Source organism: Nerophis lumbriciformis, linkage group LG08 (genome assembly GCF_033978685.3).
Source record: "Nerophis lumbriciformis linkage group LG08, RoL_Nlum_v2.1, whole genome shotgun sequence".
NCBI classification, from domain to species: Eukaryota; Metazoa; Chordata; class Actinopteri; order Syngnathiformes; family Syngnathidae; genus Nerophis; species Nerophis lumbriciformis.
In genome coordinates, this window is record NC_084555.2 from 26,618,250 (window position 1) to 26,630,000 (window position 11,751).

General features: G+C 40.9%; 1 protein-coding gene across 4 annotated transcripts in view; it reads right to left on the minus strand.

Moving 5' to 3' along the window:
• Positions 1-11,751, minus strand: part of srrm1 (serine/arginine repetitive matrix 1) — a 36,210-nt gene that overhangs the window by 9,701 nt on the left and 14,758 nt on the right. For 3 of the 4 annotated variants that reach the window (XM_061968553.2, XM_061968552.2, XM_061968550.2), the window contains exons 3-9: positions 10,185-10,307; positions 8,237-8,407; positions 4,691-4,779; positions 4,314-4,601; positions 3,977-4,159; positions 3,771-3,890; positions 3,010-3,218 (exon numbers count right to left, since the gene is read on the minus strand). In XM_061968553.2, the coding sequence (XP_061824537.1) occupies positions 3,010-3,218; positions 3,771-3,890; positions 3,977-4,159; positions 4,314-4,601; positions 4,691-4,779; positions 8,237-8,407; positions 10,185-10,307 (1,183 nt within the window). The remainder of the gene's footprint in view (positions 1-3,009; positions 3,219-3,770; positions 3,891-3,976; positions 4,160-4,313; positions 4,602-4,690; positions 4,780-8,236; positions 8,408-10,184; positions 10,308-11,751) is intronic. The other variant, XM_061968551.2, reaches the window with a different exon arrangement.

Here is an 11,751-nt window from a genome sequence, read left to right on the forward strand (position 1 = left end):
TGGTCTTTACAGATGTAAACACACAAAGGAAATGAAACGAAAATCCGCGCGCTTCTTCTTCTTCCGGGGGCGGGTGGTTGCTTACAGTAGAAGAAGAAGCGCTTCCTGTTCTATGGGGGCGGGTGCTTACCTTGGCGGTTGCTTGCGTAGAAGAAGAAGCGCTTCCTGTTCTACCGGGAAAAAAGATGGCGGCTGTTTACCGTAGTTGCGAGATCGAAACTTTATGAAAATGAATCGTAATATTAATCCATATATAAGGCGCACCGGGTTAAAAGCCGCACTGTCAGCTTTTGAGTAAATTTGTGGTTTTTAGGTGCGGCTAATAGTGCGGAAAATACGGTACTAAACAATTCCAATAGATAACATTGGTGTCATTACCTTTTTGTTTGCTCAATTATTGCCTCCGTAAATAAAACTTTGGCATTTATCACATCCAAAGAATCTGTTTGGGCGACGAAAAACGTTGAACGTTTTCCACTTGTATCGCTAGCAACGGCATTAGACTTGTGTTTTTTTGTCCCAACGTGGTCTTTTACATCGCTAATTCCTCCGTGTCCGATCGAAACATCTTGTCTGCACAAGGTGCAATTCGCGTAGTTTTCACCCTTTTTGGAACGGATAATTATTCCCGGATAGGCTTTTGAATATTCTTCACGGAATGACTGCAGTTTCCTTTTCGGTTTAAGACTCGTATGCGATTTTTCTCCGGCTGATTCCATGATCGTTCGCTTGTTTGGAAACAATGGCAACTGGTGCCTCGGGCTTGGCAGCGGTGCTATAAATAGCCTCGCGCATGGCATTCGGAATGGCTCAATAGGAAGTTACGGGAAGCACTGGTAGGGCTGGGCGATATGACTAAAAAATGTATCACGATATAAGTGTTTCATATCAGTCGATATCGATAATTATTGATTAAAAAAAAAAAAAAATTCTAAATAAAGACCAGGAGAAAAAAGGCTGAATTTAAATACTTTTATTTTAAATACCGTATTTTCCGCACCATAAGGCGCCCTGGGTTAAAAGCCGCGCCTTCAATGAACGGCATATTTCAAAACTTTGTCCACCTATAAGCCGCCCGGTGTTGTAAGCCGCATCTAACTGCGCTAAAGGAATGTCAAAAAAAAGAGTCAGATAGGTCAGTCAAACTTTAATAATATATTAAAAACCAGCGTTCTAACAACTCTGTTCACTCCCAAAATGTACGCAAATGTGCAATCACAAACATAGTAAAATTCAAAATAGTGCAGAGCAATAGCAACATAATGTTGCTCAAACGTTAATGTCACAACACACAAAATAAACATAACGCTCACTTTCTGAAGTTATTCTTCATTCATAAATCCCTCGAATTATTCTCCTTCGTTGTCCGAATTGAAAAGTTGGGCGAATGTGGGATCCAAAATGTCGTCTGGCGCTGTCTCCCTGCCTCCCTGTCTTGGTGAACGTCACGTGTGTTCGCCTTCTGTCATCCACTGTTCCCACGCAGTTAGCAGTCTAGCTTCCAATGCCCTGCTGACACCAATATCTAGCGGCTGGAGGTCTTTTGTCAATCCACCCGGAATGACGGCGAGTATTGAATTAAGCGCGTAAGCGTGTCTCTTAATGTGATGTTATGAGCTAGCAAATATAACAACTACACTACCCAGCATGCAACGATAGTGACGAGCATGCGCGGTAGCCCTGAGAAGCGTTGTTGTATGCTGGCAGTTAGAATGTGGTTATGAGCACGCTGTGAGTAAACGTTGAGAACTCAGTTAACACGCCTCGTCTGCATTATTTATAATTAGACAGACAACACACTGAATAGGAGCCATTTTGGGGTCTTTACATAAACACACTAATGGAAATGAAACGTCACATATCCCAGCATGCACCGCGCGCTTCTTCTACGGGGAAAAAAGATGGCGGCTGTTTACCGAAGTTGCGAGACCGAAACTTTATGAAAATGAATCTTAATATTTATCCATATATAAAGCGCACCGGGTTATAAGGCGCACTGTCAGCTTTTGAGAAAATTTGTGGTTTTTAGGTGCGCCTTATAGTGCGGAAAATACGGTATAAGTAGGTAGCATGTCCTTCGCTAATTGATCCACCACTGCATCCGTTATTTCTTTATAACGTTTTGAATTTTTGTCATATGGCACTGCTGCCGAGTATCTCTCGATGGTGGTCTGTTGTTGCCGCTTCGGTGCTGTTCCACTTGCACCGGCTGATGTAGATGGTTGTGGTTGTTTGTTACTGCTGTACTCCAGCGGGTGAGAGCGGCTCAGGTGGTAAAATAAGTTTGTCGTGTGCCCAGACTTGGTCGGGACGACGACCTTGCAAAGTTTGCAGACAGTATTACTCTGATTCGTATCGGACTTAAAAAATCCAAAATACTGCCAAACTGGTGACGTGACGTTTCCTTTTTTATTTACAATTTCCTCTCGTGCCGCCGCACTCATATTCCCGTTTTGTTTCACTCCTCGTCGTCAGCTCGCCGTTGTTGCTTTTTTTCTTCCTGTTAGCATTTCCCAGAATGCCTTGCGGTTCAGGCTCGGCCGTGATAGGTTGAGAGGCTAAAGCCCTTCCTCTGCCTACACCCCCCAGAATGCTGTGCGGTTCCGGCTCGGCATTTCTTCCTATTTTTTCTAACAGAACTCAGTGAAATTATCGAACGTTCTATCGACCCCATTTTCTATTGATATTGATCACATGTCTATCGCGATATATATTGTTATTGTTTTATCGCCCAGCCCTAGGAAGCAGTGTCGATTGTCATTGTTGTTACGCGATTTCGTGAATAAAACTTAAAAAAAAAAAAAAAAAAATTTAATTAATGAAAAACCGTATTTTTTATCACTGCAACTGTAACCCGGAATAGGTTGATGAAAACCGTACTAATTACGGGAAAACCGGAGTAGTTGGCAGGTATGGGGTTTGTTTATTTGAAATGCTGTATCATTAACCAAGTCTTTGTATTTACCACAAAAACATTATGTATTAGGCAAAGAAAATAAAGGCCCTTACCAGAAGATCTGGGAGGAGATGGCGAACCTCTTCCCCTTCTGGCCCGTGGAGATGGTGACCGCCTGACTTTCCTGGGAGGGCTAATAGAGGCACCAGGAATCTGCGGTGGTTTTCGCAGGGGCGAGTTGGATATTCTTTTCATCACTTTTTTGGGTGAGTGAGAGCGTGAGGAGCTGCTCGCAGAGGACGAAGCAGAGCGAGAGCGCCTCCTGTTGAACACACAGAAAAAAATCACGGATGTGCACCATGCAGTGAGATAAACACTGGCTTTTTTAAGCAGCTCAAGATAGGCTCCAGCGCCCCCGAAGGGAATAAGCGATAGAAAATGGATGGATGGATGTATTGATTTCAGACTGGGCAGGTGTAACTAATGTTGTGACCGGTAAATCTATATAGTGTTTATTTTCAACTGTGTCTCAAAAATAAATGGTGATGTTCATCTTCAAGGTATATATATTTAATGGTGTACTGATACTTTTAGAGAGGGTGGGGTGTGCAGGGTTTCGTTTGCAATCTAAAAAGTTAAAAACTCCACACAGACTCAGAATAGGGGTTATAAGTGTGACTGTGGAGCAAAAGTTTAAAAAATTTACACCACAGAATATCCAGTCCATATTATCAAGACCACAAGGAAGTGTGTTAAATGTAGATTAGGATACTGGTATGGTGGAAACAATCCAGACCCACTAATAAGATAAAAGGTTTGGCAGTGAATGCGAAATAAATACCAACCCCCCAACCAAGGTTGTGCAAATACCAACCTGCGGACAGGAGAACGCCTGTGTCTGTTTCTGGAGCTGGTAGGGCCCCGTCTGGGTGGGCTTCTTCGACGTGGTGACATTCTCCTTCTGGGACTCTGCCTTCTACGTGGAGAGTAAGATCTTTTAAATAAAAACAACGATTGAAAGTAGTTAGGGTTTGTTAGGTCAAGCGTGAAATCAACCTGACAAGGAATGTGAGCAACAACCTTGAACGAGAGCGTCGTTTGCGGTAGTGGGAATAAGAACGGGAGCGGTGGCGAGGTCTTTCCTTTCTACCGTCCTTCTCCCTATCCCTGGACTTGGGCCGTCCCTCTTTCTTATTCATCTCATGTGACGGTTCCTTCTTTTCAATCACCAAGTCTGCTTTCCCCACCTCAATGACTGTTTCACTAGGAGTCAGAAGAGGAGGATTGAAATGACAAAAACAGTTTATAACTGATGTTTCCATTGTGAAACCCTGAAGTCAGTTCAAATATGTAAATAAGAGTATACTCCTCTATAACAAAATCTCAACTACACCAAGTTCAAGCACATAAAACATACCTGGTGGAAGATGCCTCTTGGATGACTGGTTCTGTCAGAGTTTTTCCTGATATATCAGGCTCCACAGGCTGCTCCACAGGTTTTGTGGGCAGCTGCATTAAAGGTGGAGGAGGTGAGTTTCTACCAGCTGGACTAGCGTTGCGCCTCGGGGAACGTGAGGGACTACGTTTCCTTTCCCGCCTCACTGGTGACCTGCGACGCGGTGACGGTGACCTGCGTCGCGGCGATGGTGACCTGCGTCGCGGCGATGGTGACCTGCGTCGCGGCGATGGTGACCTTGTCTTCCGTCTGGATAGGAAAAAGGCAAACGCTGTGTTTTAGACATACAAGATATAAACCTTTACTCAGAGATCTTTTCCAAGGAGGGACTATATTACCTTCTTGGGCTCTTTGACTGAGCCCTCTCCCGTGAGTCCTTTTTGTCGTCCTCCGATTTCTTTAAGGATGCAAGCTTCTCCTGTTCAATCTGTATTGACAACCAAATAAACAATTAGATCTAATACAGCATTTTAAGTTTTTTATGCATGTCCCTAGGTGAGGTTATTTTGTTATTATAATGGTACCTTGATTTACAAACTTAATTAGTTATTGAACAGGGTTCGTATATAGGCAAGTTTGTATATTGAAGCAATTTTCATCATAAGAAACAATGTAAATATGAATAATGAATTCCAGCCTCGACAGAAGTCCGTATTTCAGTGAAGGTTTGTACACTTTGAACGCAATATAAAGTGGTATGCAGTACTGTATATCCAACGAAAATAGCAAGGGGGAGAAAGATCAACTAGCCAAAACGACAAGCTGAACCGTCCTATACACACTTCTCTGCTAACACACGCACAGAAGACCATTTGGTGCCCTAACAAATAAGAAATCAAAAATCCTGAGAGGGGAACTGAATTTTCTTTTTTTTTTTTTTAATGTTGCCTATTGTTCACAATCATCATGAAAGACAAGACTAAAAGGCTTTTTTTTGCTTTCCAACATTGGTGGCTAGCAATGCAGCTAATATGAGCAATCAATTCTACCTCTAAATTCCTTTAAAAATGCATTCAAAACTGCCACAAATACTTCATTTATACTCTGTAACTTGTATAATAACCAAGCTCATTGTGACATTGTTTTTGTAAGTGCGAACACCCAAGAACTGTTTTTCTTGCGTACCAACACATCGGCATGCTACGGTATTAGCCGTAAAAGCTAACTACGGCAAGAGATAAGCTAGCTTCTACGTCAACACGAAACGTGTTTGAGTTTGTAATGCACAACAATGCGTTAAGACACCAGTCTTACTGACTGAAAAACATGGACAATCATATACGGTAATAGTATCTGTAAAGTATTAGCCCACATTTCATGTTTTGTTTGTACACAGCTAGCCAGATAGCATATGTAGTGTAGTTGTAATAACATGTGTGACGTGCTGCGTGTATCAAAATCAATATAAAGTGTGACTCACTCGATGGACAATTGTCTGTTTGGTCCAGCTGGCCAGGGACGTTTATGGGTAAGTACGCCATTCATGTCAAAATAACATAGCTTCAAAATCCACATGTTGCAGCTCCAAATGACTTTCACCTCACTCCCTCGGCTTCAGTCGGTTTCAAAGTCTCACTCTTCCTTCGTGCTGGCTTCTAGAAGCAGTAGTTTATCCTCAGTATATTTAGCTTTAAAAAAATAAGGTTGTGGATCCTCATTTTTCAAAAAATAGCCGTCTTTGTTGTTTGTTTCCGTGTCTGCTATGATTACAAGACACGCATGCCTTATTTACGGAAGTAGTACACACGTTGCCAGAAGTCGGAAGTGCGCTGCTATGGAAACGGAAATAAATGCAGTAGTTCCGGCAATAATTAAAATGACCAACATACAGTAAATATTGTACATATTACATATTGTTATGAATGTGTCTGCTACTACATTATATATAGACTTGTGTGTATACAAAACGGAGGGTTTTGAAGTTGTCTTAGAGGGCTTTGAAGAATACAACGGTGACTCCAATTAGCCGTATCTTCCAAGCGTTATATTAAAAAATATTATTAAAAATAAAAACGTGTTCTTGTCTCTCATGATTGTGAACAATAGGCAAAATTCCCCAAAAAGTGCAGTTCCCCTTTAACAACTTTATTGCTACAATTAACATTTTAAAAATGCTAATCTACTTTACATTGTCATCAGCGAACACACGGCTGACTAGGAAAGAAAGGAGCAGACAGAGGGGGGGAATGGAACGTGTGTGTGCGCGCGCGCTGTTAGAAGAAACGCAGCTGAGCAAGATGTAGTCTCCACTGTGAAATAAGTCCGCTTTGGCATCATTTCCAGAAAAGTGTTTATGGTGTTAAAGTTTATTTCGAACATGGTATACAAAGCCTGCTTCGTCAATACGAGTGAGCACAAAATAGCTGCCAGTGGGACACAAAATGAATGACTAACTGGACACAAAATGAAGCGCTCATACAGAGACAGTTCACACACAGAGGCATATTTGGCTCCATCTACCGTATTTTCCGCACTATAAGGCGCACCTAAAAACCACAATTTTTCTCAAAAGCTGACAGTGCGCCTTATAACCCGGTGCGCTTTATTACGATTAATTTTCATAAAGTTTCGATCTCGCAACTTCGGTAAACAGCCGCCATCTTTTTTCCCGGTAGAACAGGAAGCGCTTCTTCTTCTACGCAAGCAACCGCCAAGGAAAGCACCCGCCCCCATAGAACAGGAAGCGCTTCTTCTTCTACCCGCCCCCGGAAGAAGAAGAAAAAACGCGCGGATATCACCGTACGTTTCATTTCCTGTTTACATCTGTAAAGACCACAAAATGGCTCCTACTAAGCGATCCGGTTCATAAAAAGACGCACTCTCCATCCGCACACGGATTACTACCGTATTTCACAGCAACTGAACCGCACTGTGGAACGGGAGCACGTACGGTGAATATTCGCACCACAGGGAATGAGAAGTCGTCCTTCACTGTGGTTCTAGCTTGCCATGCTAATGGCCAGAAACTTCCTCCCATGGTGATATTCAAAAGGAAGACCTTGCCAAAAGAGACCTTTCCAGCCGGCGTCATCATAAAAGCTAACTCGAAGGGATGGATGGATGAAGAAAAGATGAGCGAGTGGTTAAGGGAAGTTTACGCGAAGAGGCCGGGTGGCTTTTTTCACACAGCTCCGAAGGCGAACACACCTTCACTAAGACGGGCAGACAGCCTCGGACGACATACGCCAACATTTGCCAGTGGATCGTAAATGCCTGGGCAGATATTTCGGTCACAACTGTGGTCCGAGCTTTCCGGAAGGCAGGATTCACAGAACAACAGCGACACTGACTCCCGATGACTTCTACGAGACGGAACCGGCCATTTTGGATACCACGCTTGCGCAACTTTTCAATTCGGACACCGAAGACGAAGAATTCGAAGGATTTACGAATGAAGAATAACTTCAGAAGGTGAGCGCTATGTTTATTTTGTGTGTTGTGACATTAACGTTCGAGCAACATTATGTTACTATTGCTCTACACCATTTTGAATTTTACTATGTTTGTGATTGCACATTTGCGTACATTTTGGGACAGAGTTGTTAGAACGCTGGTTTTCAATATATTATTAAAGTTTGACTGAACTATCTGACTGTTTTTTTGACATTCACTTTAGCGCAGCGTTTTTTTGACATTCACTTTAGCGCAGCGTAGGCGCGGCTTATAGTCCGGGGCGGCTTATTGGTGGACAAAATTATGAAATATGTAATTCATAGAAGGTGCGGCTAATAATCCGGTGCGCCTTATAGTGCGGAAAATACGGTAATAGTTCATAAATCAAAAAGTTCGCAAAAAGAGGGGTTCGTAAATAGAGGTTCCACTTTATATTGTACAAGTCAACCACCCAAAACAATTCCTTCCTGCATAAACTGAGTAAATCATACCTGTCGCTGCTTGATTTCCTCTTTCTTCTGTTCCAAAAATGGAGTTGGGATGCCAGCAATGTTCTCCTGGGCACTCAGCAATAGGGGCCAGAGGTCTCTCATAAACTCTCTAGCATTTTTCCCATTCAGGAAACCAGTCAAGTTAATCTGCATATCCTTGCTATCCGGGTGCTGCAACACATACGTAGTACGGAAAAGAAGAAAAAAAATGTTGCTATTGAAATATTGAAACAAAAAAACTATAGTAACTATGAAATAGAATTCAAGTTCTACCTTGTAATTTTCACAAACTATACCTTTGTTTTTTGTTAACTGTACAAACATAATTGGCTAAAACTTAAATATCTTAAAACCACAGGGCTGGATTAAAAAAATAAAGCGATTTTATCTGAACACCAACTTCTACATTTAAAAATGTAGATAACTCAGGAGAGATTAGATCAATAGATTAAAACATACATGCACTATTGCTGTCAATGCAAATTCTAGATGTTGTTCCTCAAAAATATGCTGTCATTCATGAAAGAATATCATATTGTGTTTAAAATTCCCTGTTATATCCCCTCCATTTAATCCCGTATCCTTTTTCATCCCATATCCCTTGTACAGTCTCCCCATAGTGTAGTTTAGCAGTTTGATAAATATCCACAATACAGAGTGCATTAAAACCCAACACTTAAAGTACAGTTCCGGTGTCTTCAGTGAGTCGCGTGGGATCAGTGGGCATGGAGCTCCATTGGCTTGCTTCCGCCTCACTACTGCTTGAGACTCAACCACCTTGAGCTTAATGTTATATCATTTATCTAAATTGCAAGAGACGAACAAGCAATAATGAGTACAGAGTAACACAAAAAGGTGTTATTCAACATGTGAATGTCAATTCAAAGTAGTAGTAGTACCATTTAACTTAGCTTAAACAATCATACCTACCCATGAAATATTTGAAAAGATGCACATTTGGTTACCTGTATCTTGGGAAATTCAAGGCTAATGAGAAGGCTCCCTGACAACTTTAACACTGGGTAACGCGTATTACCCTTTAAAAAGGGCAATACGTATATGTTTACAATGTTCTGAGACTTTTAAACTAAGCCCTCATCTAAAAAATCAGACAAATCAATATAAAATAAATAAATTCAAAAACGTGAATAAGTTAAAATACCTAAGGGATGTTTAATCCCAATTTACACTGGATAAAGCGCATAAATATTTGGTATTGGGATTTGGTATGTTCATTATGCATGACGGTGTGGTCAGACACACCCATTTGTACCACAACTTGGTTAAAAATACCTGACACTTTGAATAAATTGAAAATCAGTTGAAAAGTTTGCAATGTTGATGCTAAATCGTTTATTGTACTTCATTTAAGAAATATGCAACTTCCTCCCTGCATACCTACAACTTTAGCTGCATATAGAGGGAGTCCTGAATATTTGAATGATGCACTGTCTCTGAGCACACCTTCAACTTTAGCTGCATTTAAAAGGGATCTGGACATTTTAAGGATGAACTGTTGATACCTATGAAGGACATTATTATGGCACGTTTTAGGTGTGTCTATCACTGGCATGACATTAATGATCCCTACATATAACTCACCTCAAAACACACACTGCATCATGAAGGGAGAGTTGGGCTCAGTGACTTTGGGCTCAGGAGAGAGCTAATTAGGTGTTGGTGCTATACTTCTGATGCAAGGTATAACATCCATATTGGTTCAGGCCTTTTAAATCATAAATCACATCATCATTAGAAGTATGCTGAATAAAGGCACGTTGTCAAGTAACAGCAAAACAATGTTATGCTATTATCACACCAATGGCTATGTTAACCACTCATTTTGACTAGAGCGAGCACAATTTGATTATTTCCCTTCTTTAATAAATAAGCACTTGCATCAGTTGAAAAATAAAAACGGACAAGTAACCACAAATAAAAGCAATACCTTAACTTCAAGCTGGTTAAATATGAACTCTATGACGACATCGTCCTCGAACCCCAAAACTTCTGTCACTCGTTGGGTAATCCACGGCTTTACGACTTCCAGGTTCACTTTGGTCATATCAACCTATAAATCAGTGAAGAGAAGAATATTAAACACTGGAGAACACTTTAGAACATATCAATAAAATGACCACTGTATGAATGTTTAAAGGGGAACTGCACTTTTATTTATTTTTTTGCCCATCATTTTTTATTATCAAAAATTTGATTAATTGGCCAGCCCAATTTGAACCAATACATACTGTATCTATTTTGTAACATGGTATGTGAATAAGTGTACCTTTGTTAATATATTCCCATATGTATGCACAATAACTCAGAAATGGTAACACTGGCGAGCAGTAGAGAATATGGAGGGATTTTTGGCCCAGAATAGGCCTGTGCGATATGGACCAAAACTGATACCGCAGTATTTTAGTCCAAATACTGGCATACTGTATTTACACCAGTATCTTAAAAAACGTGCAAAATGTTTTAGATTTCTTAAGTGCTTTACAGCTAGATAACCAGTGTTGAGAGTACTCAGATTATTTTTGTTGTAAGTAGTAACAATGTGTTGTTTATTCTCATAAAGTAATTAGTTAGCCGTTTATGTCAAAGCACTTTGTTATTTTGTTCACTATGTTAGGTTTGCAGCCTCATTCTTGTGCGCCGGGATAGACGGAGCTTCTACTCCTCACTGCGGTGAAAGCCACTGGCTGTTAAGTTTAAAACTACTGTTTAGCCACCCAGCCGCTATACTACATTAGCTTAGTTTGCACAGGCTATGGGGGAGGCACCTTCAAGTCGATGAGTAGCTCACCATTTGATGCAGAGAGGAGCTATCGCTAGCTGCTATGCTAGGTCGCTAACAGATATGAACAACATAAACAGATGAGATTACTGATAAAGTTGCTACAAGATATAGGTTTTCAAGCAATTTTGTGTATGTGTAAATAAAGCTGTAGTCGCTCACAAAAAGGCAAATGCAGTCGCTGACAAAAACATTGCATCACCCAGGAGTCAAGAAGTCAGAACCAAGCACCATTATTTTTTTAAAGTTTGATGCGCAGCGGTGTCATTGTGCGCCAGAGAGAAGCCGCCGTAAACACGCAAGGGGCAGGGGTGAGCCAAAGAGGATGCCATGTGCTTCGCCTGTCAGGCGCAGAGAAGAGCAAACGGCCGTAACAAAGGCACATCAAAAGATACAGGTATGGTGGTATTGTCTCAAATACCGCTTTCGAAAATATACTGGTATTAAGTAACAAGTACAGCCCTAGTCCAAAACAGATTTTGCTTTATTCATTAGACATATTTCTTGCCACCTTATGTAGTATAATTTTTATATGAAATTTCCAGTTCATTTTATCATCTATTATACCCAAAATGTTGTTTCTTTTACTCTTACTCCGTCTATTTGTATCTGTGTTTCTTCTACTGTTACCGAATAGCATTATTTAGTTTTACTGAAATTCAAAGAGTCTGTTTTTGTCAAACTGTCTCTTAAACTACTTTCTTCTGTTATTTGT